Source organism: Corvus moneduloides, chromosome Z (assembly GCF_009650955.1).
Source record: "Corvus moneduloides isolate bCorMon1 chromosome Z, bCorMon1.pri, whole genome shotgun sequence".
NCBI lineage: Eukaryota > Metazoa > Chordata > Aves > Passeriformes > Corvidae > Corvus > Corvus moneduloides.
In genome coordinates, this window is record NC_045511.1 from 56,891,532 (window position 1) to 56,904,502 (window position 12,971).

General features: G+C 36.3%; 1 protein-coding gene across 13 annotated transcripts in view; it reads left to right on the forward strand.

Moving 5' to 3' along the window:
• Positions 1–12,971, forward strand: part of MEF2C (myocyte enhancer factor 2C) — a 126,307-nt gene that overhangs the window by 95,309 nt on the left and 18,027 nt on the right. For all 13 annotated transcript variants that reach the window (XM_032095454.1, XM_032095460.1, XM_032095455.1 and 10 more), the window contains 2 exons: positions 153–339; positions 1,440–1,487. In XM_032095454.1, the coding sequence (XP_031951345.1) occupies positions 153–339; positions 1,440–1,487 (235 nt within the window). The remainder of the gene's footprint in view (positions 1–152; positions 340–1,439; positions 1,488–12,971) is intronic.

Genomic DNA, 12,971 nt, shown 5'->3' on the forward strand with positions numbered 1-12,971 from the left:
AGCCTTGGTAACTCTTTTGAAATTCTTTTCTTGAGTCTTGGGGGAAAGGGACAAGCATAAATATTTTAACCACCAAGTACAAAAGGCTGTACTTGAAGTCTGTTGCATTTTTGTACTATCCTCGTCTTTGTTTTCCTTTTTTCCTTGTACAGGCTGTTCCACCACCAAACTTTGAGATGCCAGTTTCTATCCCAGTGTCCAACCACAACAGTTTGGTGTACAGTAACCCAGTTGGCTCACTGGGAAACCCCAACCTTTTGCCACTGGCTCACCCTTCTTTGCAAAGGAATAGCATGTCTCCTGGTGTGACACACCGGCCTCCAAGTGCAGGTAACACAGGTAGGCTCTGTTCAATCCTATCCCTTCAAATGCTCTACTATCAGCTGCTTGCATGCTTTGGGTCACTTTAAACTGTACTCCAAGAAACAAAAACTCTATTTTTAACAGTCGTAACAGTTTGTCCAAAATTGCTGTGTTGAAAAATCAAAAGAGACAAAAAAAAGAAAAGCTGAATGTTGACTAAGACTGAAGAAAATCAATGGAGGTAAAAAGGGTAAAAAGGGAGGGTAAAAGGGCAGACAACATGTTCTTTCATAAAAATCAGCTCATCTATTTAATTAATGCAAGAACTTACTATACCATAAAGCTGAGGAGAAAATGTAGCCAAAGCAAAAAAATTGAAGCAAGTAAATTAGAACACTCATTACTTTAATAATCAGTCTACAGGCTAAATGTACAGTTTATTTTTATTGATTCATTCACAAGTTCCTTGATGGGTTAATGTCAGTTGAGCTCTGTAGTTCAGGCCCTTACATAGCAAGAGGTTGTGCTTTGTTCTGGTGATGATGAGGGCTCATCTCTGAATAGGAAAAATGGGGATTAGGTTATTTCGATCTGTCTGGCTCCAGCAACATCAAGACCCTCAAGTACACCAGGTTCAACAAATCATTTGAAGTCTCCAAGTGCAAAGAGAAGTTTTAAAAATCCTTAGTGTGAATGTTTGTGAAAGGCTGAGGAAATTAAAAACTATGTAAATATATATACCCTCTGAGTTCTGTTCTTGTCCAGGAACCTTCAGCCTCTTCCTCCCAATCATTTGCTTTTCTGACTAACATTCAACTAAAGACAGTTTTCAAATTAAGGACTACTATACATATCTTTCAAAAATAATTTTTCATATGCTGTGGAAGTATGAAACTAAAATAAGGAAATTACGGGTACTCCATATTTTGTGTGTCCTTGAAAGGCAAGTGTCTCATACAGGTAGCATTAAACTTTATGATACTATAATTATGGGTCTGATTCAACTGCCTGTTGAAGTCAGAGGAAAGAAATGGTGGGTACTGCAGCAGGCTGATTGAAGGTAGAGAAAATGCTTTGAATGTTTGAGTGTTGTAATTTATTATGCTCATTTACAGCATTTCATTTCAACCCCGTAGGTGGCCTGATGGGTGGGGACCTCACAACCGGTGCAGGCACCAGTGCAGGTAAAGAGAAGAGAGTTTATATTTATTTTTCCAAGTGAATAAAGGACTTACTTCAAAAGTTGAGTTCTAAAATAGCTCCATTTTGGAGGTGGGATATTAAAAATTGATTGGCATTTGTTTAATTCCCTCAGCTGGGTTGTGGAGAGTTCATTGATATTTGTGCTTCTCTTATTAGTAGAAAGAGCCTTGTTTTCCAGCAGCATCAAAAATCTTGCACCTCAACAAATTCCACAGAAACAGATGTCTAGTTTCCTTCACATTAGCCTTTACATAAAAACTTTAAGGTACATTGCTTTGCCCTGTTCAAGGAAAACTAGTGGAGCCAGTGTTAGAAACCCTGATCCTTTTTGCATCCTGGGAAAGTTTGCCATTGACTTTAGTGGAATTGGTGTTTCATTTTATGAATTTAAGCTTGAATTATGATTTCAATATTGAGTTGCTCATTGGACTTCTGTGTACTGTGTGAAGATTATATTTCAAAGCCCTGCTCTAAGACCATTGCTAGTCAGCAAAATCTGTTAGCATTTACTTAAATAATTAGTAATTAACTTAAGCTTAGTTATACGTGTTTGCTTAACTGGTTTGAGACACAATAGGTAAAGGATTTTCAAAATACCCAGGCAGAGAAAAAGATTAGCCATTTAGTCCTGCTCACTTAGAACTAATGAGAACTGTACTTGCTAAGGTCTGTGTTATCAAAGCAATGTTATCAGAGTAGTCCCCTTTGCTCAGTAAACTCAGTGGTTTGTAAGAAATATCAGCAATGTTACATTATGACAAATACACATTACAAAAGGCAATGGCAAAATTAATTTTGCAGTTTGAGAAGTAAACACATATGTTCACAGAAAAAAAGCTGAGTGGTAAAGCATGGTATTTTGCTGCGGTAACTGCTCTCAGAGAAAATTGTGTGGGAAAATAGTTGGAAGATCCATTTTGTGCCCTATAAACCAAGGCAGATATAAATGGCAATTCCAATATTGTCTCTTAAAATTACTGATAAAGAAATTTTGGATATAATGGTTTGGGTTTTTTTCTCCTTTGTCTATCCTCAACGTGAATTAAGGACCCCCACTCGCCTTTTATCTTCACACATAGATGAGTCACAGATATTTATGTGGTGCATTCATAGTATAATTAGAGCTGCACAGCACTGTACCAGAAAGGCACTTTCTGCTAAAGTTTTGAGAAGTCATTTTGTATTAATTTTGGAGTAGGGAAAGCAGACCATGGAAACTTCACTATCAGTCTCCGTTGTTCTCAAAAAAGAGAAAGCATGACAGAAAATCATAGTTTTGTTCATTATCTCTAGTTAACCTGCAAAACAGAGCTAAAGAAAGATTCATCCTGCAGTGTTCGCATTTCATCTTACTTTTAAGCTTGTGTAGAATTTCAGAAACAGCGGCAGACAGACTGGCGTAGGAATTGACCGCCCTATTAAGGGGCTCCCTCTCCTGGCTCATTTAGAAATATCATCACCTCGTTACTGGTCTCCCGTTCCTTTAAATAGACGCTGAAAAGCCGTTAGTAAAAGCAGTGTTTTCTTTTAAAACACGAGCATACTAAAATTAAAATTCATCTGCTTGTGCATTTCTCATAATAATCCTTGTGCTTAAAAAAATGTGAGTATCACTACACCAGTTGAAAATTTATATTCTTTCTCAATATTTTTTTCTTGGAAATATATAAAAAACATATATAAGCATAGAAGACAATGGTTTGATTGTTTACCCACAAATTAAGAATTTGCATTAAGCTCTCAAGCAATGTAACTTTGGAGTAGGCAATTGATTTGAGGGGCATATATATGAGGGACATTGCTAGGAATGCATCATAAATATTTAATTGCAGTAATAGTCTTTGTTCTTTGTTAGGCAATAAGAGCTTTAAACGTCATTGAAGAAGAGCTTTCTAAATCTCTTCAATGCAGAACAATAGGAAGAATTTGATAAAGGGCTGAAGGAAAATGGAAAGGTCATAATAAGGTTGAATCCTCTGTCTTAGTTGCATCATTCCACAAAGGCACTATTTTGGACAGTCATCTTTCTTTAGGGTGCAGAAGAATAAACATCAAAAGTTCTCTTTGTTCATCATTTTTCACAAGAAACAAAGAATTCTCTGTTTTCTTCTATTTAGCATCTGAGAAGCTGGTAGCATGATCATGTTTGGGTTCATATTTCCGGCCAAATTAGAACCTTCTGAATTTGCATTTTTCCACAATATCCAAAAATAGCATATGTTCAAAATAATATACTCCAAGAAGAAGAGTCTCAACAGTTTCATTTCTGCTATTATAAAATGAAACTACTTTTAGTTACTAACACCAGACCTCAGTTTCTGCACTACTTCAATAAACTACAATAAAATAAATTGCACTATAACTGCAATATCAGATATGGAAAAAGATTATTTAAGCCTGTGTTTTAAGAAGTATGTTATTTCACTGGTTTGGATTATTTCAAATAATAACCCTGGAATCATCCACAATTTACCTTGGGAGTCAACCTAAGACAAAAATAGATCTTAAAAAGCTGACTACTTCTTTAATATATTACACAACTAATTACCATCTATGGTATTTTTAAGTTAAACAAAGGTTGTCTCAGGTTTGTCGGAGGAAATTTGTTCTTAGCCAAACACTGATTGAATAGTTTCTATCATGTGATAGTAGCAACTGCCAACAAAATTGGAGTGAACTTCACACATTATCATTGCTAAATTATAAATACAGCAATGTCTTTGACACTATTCTCTCAAAACAGAGGCTTTTGATTGAAAGACAGAGCAAGAACTTTTTGGACCCAAATAGCCATGGTCTAAATCCATTTTAGTTTACTCCATAACTAATATGAAGGCTAAGTGATATGTTTACCTGTTTATATAGTAGAATATGTGAAGTTCTTTTAATTCAGGCCAACAATTGCCTTCTTATCTTCTGACAGCTGAGGCCCTCAAGTGCCAGCCAGTATCATAATTTTCTAGCACTTTCGTTCTCTTTTTTCTTTTCTGGGTCGTGTACTGACTGTGGGTGAATGTATTATATATTCTACTAGTATTTCAAGCCACATGGGAATATGTGTAATAGTAGCAGTTTTTAATTTATATGCCCTCAGGGTAGAGGCAATCTGGATGTTATATCCTCAAAGAAGTGTGGTTTAGTAAAAAGATCTGCAATCTGCCCAAATAAGCTGACCAGCAGTACCAAAAATAAGCAATGTTTTCAAAGACATCTAGCTGCATTAAAGACTTTTGGAACTATAAATACAAATAAACAAATGAATTTAATTTTTTTAAAAGAAATTAAAATGTAACAGGAATATTCTTTACTCTGCCCTGAAATCATGTTTAGCATAGTCAAGAGAAGGTAATTCTTGGACTACAAGTGTGGAATATGTTAAAAATACAAATGAGCTTGGAGAAATATTTCTCAAACCACAGCTCATGGGCAACCTGTTAGTAGGACAGAAACTGGGTTTGCCAGGAAGAGCATGACAAGTTTTTGCCTGTCTGTTATTACTTGATGAGTGCAATGACCCACAGACTTCTGATCCAAAGACTGGAAAAAATGTGGTACAGAAGCATAGTAAACAATACTTCCTGTCCAAGGAATCTCACAGTACAAAAGAAAGGACACACAATCATTCATAACAGAGTTTGTGATGCAATAGTGCCAAATCCAAACAATAAGAATTCATAAATTGGCACATTGACTTAAAACCATGGAGGGGATAAGAAACGAAAAACATAACAGCTCTGTTTTTCCTTTTCCACTTGTATTATGCCTTTAAGTGATCTTCTTCCAAGCTTTTCTCCATATAAGAAGGAGATGTAGATAGATAGATAGATAGATAGATAGATAGATAGATAGATAGACTTTTTTTCTTCATTGTGTTAAGGGAAGCACCTACAGGTAGGAGATTATGTTAAAGCAGGGAGAACACTAGAACTATTTGACAGGTCTAATACATAGTATGAAGGAAATAGTCTATCTACTGAATTTCATATCTAAGTAGGCAGTCAACACAGGTTTTTCCAAATCTAATTCCATGTAACAAAAAAACACATGAAAGTCACATCAGTGAAACTTTGAGATAAGTCTGAAAGGCTAGAAGCTGCTGTCCATATAAAAATAAAAAAATCTTGCAATGTGTGTCATATGCAAAGGTTGGATGTGTTCAGCTAACATACGTGACCTCTTACCAAAGAACAGATCCATGCAAGGCTATTCTCAGTAGACATCAGTGAAAATCTGTAAAAATTTGGCCTTTATTAGTTTTCCGCCAGTTGTGTAATTGTTGACTTAGTAGTTTATTTAGGTATTCTCTGTCTCTTCATCTCTCTAATAACAATGTTTCAATATTTGTATTTACAAAAAGACAGCCTGAAAGGTTCAAAAAGGAGAACGCCCTAAGTTCACATGTAATGAACAATTGAGCGAGTCATACGAACTGGTTCTTTGTAAATGGGATTTTAAAGACAGGCATGATTTACTTCCTTTATTACAAGAAGTTTCAAATGTTCCTCAAGACTAATTTGGGTTCTTTAGATAAAATCCCTTTCCTAGTGAAGTCTGGGGGAATTTTATGCTTGCTTTAAATGAGACAGGGATTTCACTGTTTTTCCTGTCTGTGCATTCTTGCTCACTAAGACACAACACTATTTTCTGTTGCACACTGCAGTACATATTCTTGTTCAAATTCAGAAAATAGAAGGCGGCATTGCAAATTAGAAAATGTCTGGATTTCATGCCTGTCCTGAGTTCTGAATGGGATAGCTGATGCCTCTTGGATCTGGACTGCAGCAATGACTTTGCTGAGAGAAAGAAAACAAGAATTGCTTTTAAACTTTGGAAGCTATGACTGCATCCTCACATGGCAGTTCCTGACAATATTAAGTTAACATGACCCCTGCCCTTTAACTTTTGACATGATTCACCAATTAAGACTGAATCCAACAGTTCCATTTATTTTCCAAATCTCTTAAAAGCAGATTTTTCCTGTGCTAACAGTTGGAGCAATCTCCCAGTAATAGAAGCCAAAGGGTTAGTTACTGATCTTTTCAAATAAGGCATTCTATTTATTCTTGTCTTAAAACATTTTTCATTGAAAAAGCAGTTTCTGCAAAATGATGATTTCAAACAGCCCAAAAAGGAAATCATTTGTTATCAGCAAATAATTTGTTAAAAGCAGATGATTGACAAAGAGGTCATGGCTTCAAACTGAAAAAGGGTAGATTTAAATTTGGTATTCAGAAGAAATTATTGACTGAGGATGGTGATGGTTTGACACAGGCTCTCCAGAGGAGATGTGGATGTCCCATCCCTGTACATGCTCAAGGTGGCAACCTTGGGTGGAGTTTTGAGTAACTTCTAATGAAAGGTGTCCCTGCACTTAGCAAGGGGTTTAAAACTGGGTATCTTTAAGGTTCTTTCCAACCCAAACCATTCTGTGATTCTGTGACATGATTTGTCAAAAGCCTCTTGCCGGCAGTCAAAAGATGTAAGTCCTCTTTTCTTCCCAGGCATGTATTTTTCTCCTATGTATTTTCAGAAAGCAGTGTATTTTTCAGCAACATAGTTTTCTCTCTGACGTAAGTCACATTCTGGTGTTGCTTTTTTTTCTCAATTACTGCATATGTTGAAACAACCCATACTAAAAAGAAAAAAACACCTGTTTATTTTTTGCATAAACAGGACTAGAATGGAGAATCTTCTCAGCTAGCATACTTATAAGAGTACCGTTAAGTCCTGAAAACATATTTAGGGTAGATGGTTATCTCAGACCTTGGGGGAAGGCCATGTACGAATTGTTCACATGTTAAGAGATCAGGGCTATGCCAGGAACTGCAAGATTTTTGGAAAATCTGTGATACAAGATAAGTTTCTGATAAACATGCTCAATACTTGGCACTGACCTCTCCTATTAGACTACATCTTAATGTGGAAGACAAGTGTATTCCTAGTGCAGAACATGGACTAACATTTGCAAATGTCAAGCAAGAACAAAGAGGGGGAACTATGCAAGGTCAGAGACATTGCGCTGTGCCAGCTCCTCATGGTAGCAGGTTTGTACTACACAAGTGGTAGGGGCAGGAGATGTGTTTTACCTTGGTAAGACACTTTTTTACCATGGTAAGAGCCATTACTCTCTGATCCCTGACATTTTGCTTGGACCTTACAAAACTATGACACAAGAATACATTCCTGTTGCTCATTGTGCAGTGCCCATGTGTTTAAACTACAGCCATATTTATAAAGCACTGAAGACCACTGTATAATTAAGCAATTTTTCTCAATAACTGCAACTTAGTCACTCTTTTGATTAGCTGAAGTTTCAATCAAAACAAGATAAGGTGAAATATATGGGTTCTGAAAAGACCATAGCTATTCATAAATGTGTTAGAACAAAATAGTGGAAATGGAAATAAATTAATCAATAAAATGAGAAGTAATGATAACAGAAAGCTAGTGTTTCTGCATGAAAGCTGCGTGATCTAAGATTCCTGAAGTGAGATGCCATTAAAGAATTATGAAAGCAGATAATAAGATGCTATGATTGGGCATTATATTATAAGAATACTGGCAATAGTAATTGTAGTTCAAGACTAAAAAAACACAAACAGGACCTTGATTTGGAGTATCTATTGCTCTGCTTTGTTGAGTCAAAACAAAACAAAACAAAAGGAATAAGGATCATCATTCTTGAAGAAGAAAGTACATTTCCCCTTCTCTCAGTGTATAACTTAACTACAGACCCTTGCTGTCTATGATATACATCACTATTCCAAAGGTTGCAAGGAGGGAATCCATGTGCTGAAATACCTGCCTACCACTTGGGAAAAATAATTGCAGCGAGAATTGTTTTGAAGGGTTTCTCACAGTCGCTTGTGTGGGTAGCCACAGGCTAATTCAAAACAGTCAGGTGCCACCTTTACATTTATTTTATTAAGGTGTGAACTCCTAAAGTGGGGAAATACTTACTGCAAGTACTAATTTAGAAACATTTAAATACAGATCTTATTATAGCAATAAAACATAACCGCAGTGTTGGTGATCAGGTTAGATTGCCATGCACTTGACTCAGAAGTGAAGTGTTTGCATGGGGTGTGATGCACAAGTCAGGTTTCTGTTCTCATGGTCTTTCATGGTAAATCTAAATAAGCCCACCTATTTCTCCATTCAGCTGAAAAATCATCTCAAATTTCTAGCCACCTAAATTCACAGCTTGCTCTTAGACTTTCAGAAATTTATTTTACAATATGTCTTGCATTGTCAAGTGACCAAAGAGCCGCTTCTTTTACTTTGAACCTTCTTTACTTTGAACCTCTGCCTGAGAAGCAGAGGTTCAAAGTAAAGAGGTTCACTGTCCTGATGGAAATCTGGGCCAAATTTCTGCATTATGGGATAAAAATGACTTCTTGCAGCAACAGGTTTGTGCACCAGCAAATACTCCACAAACACTAGATTGTAAGGATGTTCCAATTTTTATATGAACTAGACCACGGGTTAGAAATAATTTTGACTACTTCATCCACATAAGCAGTTCAGTAAGACAGCTGGCAGTACTCAATATGAAGCGTTGATGATGTGAGTTGGGTTTTAATTCCTATGTGAGGAACATGCCACCAGGACACACTGGGGTCAGAAAGCAGCTGGAAGCCTGGAAGAGCAGAGGTTCCTGGGGCTTTGCAGCCAGGACCCATCCCACTGCCCCAGCCAAGGAGCAGGGCCAGTGAGAGTACGGGACAGACCCAGATGCCATGGCAGACCCAGACCCAGGCATCCAGAACCTCCATGTGGATGGGGATGGACCAGGATGTTAGCCTATGGATGGGTACCTGGTCAGGCAAACCATTACACTGGTCAGAGGACTATTGGCACCAAACATGTCTTTCAGTAGTAAGACACATGTTGTCACAGTACATAGCATCTGAACCTAAGTACTTGAACCAGCACAGGGACAAAGCAAAACTGAATAACTGCACAGAATCACAGAATAAGCCAAGTTGGAAGGGACTCACAAGTATCATCAAGTCCAACTCCTGGCCCCGTAAGTCATGGAACAGAGAAGTAACTTCCTTCATAATATACTGCAAATATAAGCAGATAATACACAGTTTTCCTAAGGAAATTTGAAGACACCATTTACCTCAGCTACAATGAAAGAACTGGAGATTTGGCTGACTTCTAAAATGAGAACTCACCCAGAATAATTAAATGGGATGCACAATGTGACCTTTAGCTTTGTTCAGTACAGGTGGCATGTACACCTAAATTGCCTACAGTATTGGGAGTATTTTAGTGGTTCCCAAATACCCTCTCATTTCCCAGCCAGGACAACTGTAGTGCCATCAGAGAGCCCTTTTCATCTCTTTAGACTTATAGAGCAAGAAGTTCCCATTGACAGTTATAGAACCTGCGTGTCAAGAATGGATGAGTTAGAGAGAGTTGACTTAGATTTCTGTTGATGTGGAAATCTCTACCATTTATTTATATTATTTCTAAGTGATTGGTTCTGAAACTAACAAAGAGTTGTTGAGATAGTTTTCTTCTCATTCTCCTCCTATTCTCCCCAATGTCTGTGTGTTCTCTGAACTGCCATCCTGTTTCAGTCCCCTCAAAAAAGTAGCTGCTGCTTTCACAAGATGTTTGAGAATTCTTCCACACAAAGTCATTAGGTTTTTTATACCACATCTCTCTCAGTTGGCTCCCCATAATTCAGTAAAGAAGGTCCATTAGTTCAGTGCAGTGGGAACGGGCAGCTATTTTAAAGTGAAGATTTTATTTTTCTCTGGATTAGGGTAGCAGCATATCGGTTTTCTTCTCCCATTTGCAGTTAGTAACACTTGTGTGCTGTGAAATGTGACACGCATGTGACATATGAGTAAGAACTTTCAATTACCTCTTTTTAAAATTATATTTAGGTGAACAACAATACAGCTTCCTAGCATTAGTTCTTTGTTGTTGGTATCTTTTTATTTTGGGTGATGAACCGTAGCCTGTTTCAACAGTGTGTATGCATAAAAAAAAGACACATAAAATGTAAGAGAGAAAAGGAAACTTTTATTGCCTTTTAATTAGTATTAAGAATGATTACCATTCCTCCAGAAAATAGGAAAATAAACCAAGTGATGAGTACAAAACTGGGTGCAAATTTAGCAAAATTTCTATTGATTCTTTCATATATATGCATATATTTTGAAGTTATAACTTCTGTAGATAACTTGCAGAATAGTTTGCTCTTGTGCTTATATAGATTAATTCCAAATTTAACATTCTTTTTGAGAGGCTTGGTGATCAGCCAATGGGGGAACCCAGAATATAGAGAATACTTCTCTGCCTGTTTTGAAGGGTTCTACCCCCCTGGACAATACTGGTTTTGACCTTCCCATGGAGAAAATTAACTACCCTCTGGGAAGAATTAGAATCTACAATGGTGTGGATTAGGTGATAGAATATTATGTAAGATTGTCACAAGGTGAAAAATTTAGAGTTTTTGGTTTTAATAGTATAGTAAGTATATAAAAGCAGAAAACATCAAAATGGAGGATTGTTATTGTTCTCCAGACCTTCTTCTTCTTCTTCTCCATCTACTCCATATTCTGCGGTAGAAGTGGTCTGGGATGATTGGATAGAGAATTCCACAGTTCCTGCCTGTGTGACTAGAAGATTTATTAGACATTGGTAGAAAAGTGAAAATATCTTGCATTTTAAGATTTCATTGGGCAATTTACCTTTAAAAAGGCTGTGTAATCTTGATAATTTGGCTTTTGCTGCATTCTCTGCTTCATTCTATGTCTGGGTCACGTCAGTGGCTTGTACTTTCCTGATAAGACTTAATAAACAACTATCTGAAGATTGAGAAAGCGAAAGGTCCCGTTCGTCTCTAACTCCTGGCAAAGACTCTAAAAAGTCTCTCCCAACAAGGGGAGACACAATTAAAGGCACGGACTGCGTCAAATCAACATATCGTATATATGGGATATGCATTTAATATAACCAAGCAAGAAGCAGATATCCTCCATGAAATCCAATGTACATATGCATCTTGGAAGAAATGCGAAAGTTTTCACAAGAGCATACACTTATTGGAAACTTGAAATGAGCGTTAGTATTTATTAAAACTTCTTCAAGAATTTGAAAGTTTACTTTCTATCAAAATTAATCCCAGGTTCCTAAGCATCTTGTAAATTCTCAACCCATATGTTCCATGAAAAGCACTAGAGTAAACAAAAGAGAGATCAAATAAAGGACATATAAATTGTGTGTCTTGTTCTTCGTTCTCCCACTCTACTTCTTCAGACTACCATAGAGGATTTTTCATTCAATATATCTCTATATCTTTGAAGTCACAAAAGATTAAAAACAAAAAGAAAGAGAGAAAAAAAAAAAAAAGAGAAGAAAAAAAAAGTAGGAACATGACAGTTTCAAAAGTTCAAGAAATCAAAATACTAAAATTTTCCAATTTTTCCAGACTTAAAGACTTTGAATTATTAAAATGATGTTCAAGAATGTTGAGAGGTAAGGAAAAAAGTTATTCTTTTCTCATTTGTGTTATCTTAACACGTGGAAACCTTCCTGGCTTAAATACTCAGTACAGAATTATTGTTCTAACTCTAAAACTATTAAGAATTGCAGTCACTTTGCAACCCCTCTAACACCAATGACCAAAACTCCTTAAAAGGTACAGGTGTTAATAATAGAGGATGAAAGGAGAGAAGTAAACTGCTTGCTCCCTGTTCTGTCCTGAGTAAACTTATGCCCTTCTGGTATCCTGAAAATCTTAAAATATGGAAGTGATTGTTTAAGGTGGTATTACATGAATTTGTAACATAGTTAATATTGTAGTTTTCCATGATTAAATGGATTTTTTTAATAATTCTTCCTGATTGAATAACTGTCAGTGCACAAATTCTGAGTTTTTTGAAAAGTGATATTACAGGGCTAATCATGCAGTTTGTACTTGGACAGAATTCATTCTAAAGTCAGTGGCACTTGTGCCTAAATGCAAAATGTGGGAGCATACCCAAGAGGAGTGTTCTGTGCTCAGAAAGCACTTGACTTTATATTCTGCCATTAATCTAAATACAATTTCTGGCACTGCATTTCATGACACGTGCTGCTCCAACAGTCCATCTAGAAACAAGCTCTTTCCTGCATAAAATATTTTTGCTCCTACAAGTCAGTATAATACAAGGAAAAAAATTCTTTTTCTGAAAACTTATGGAATTGAAAATGCTGTAAATTTACAAATTCTGACATATGCCCTTAAAAACTTCTGCATCCACTGTTTTTATTTTCATTATGCATTACAGAATATATTCATAATGTTTAAAAATGTTCTATTCCATCAAAAATATGGCTTTTAACCAAATAAAAATGTAAAGCCAACTTGTTCTAAAATCCATCTGGTTTTCATTTTCTTATGATCTATAATCAGGAAATCCATTCATATACGACATATAATTTTTGTGCTTTCAAGTGGA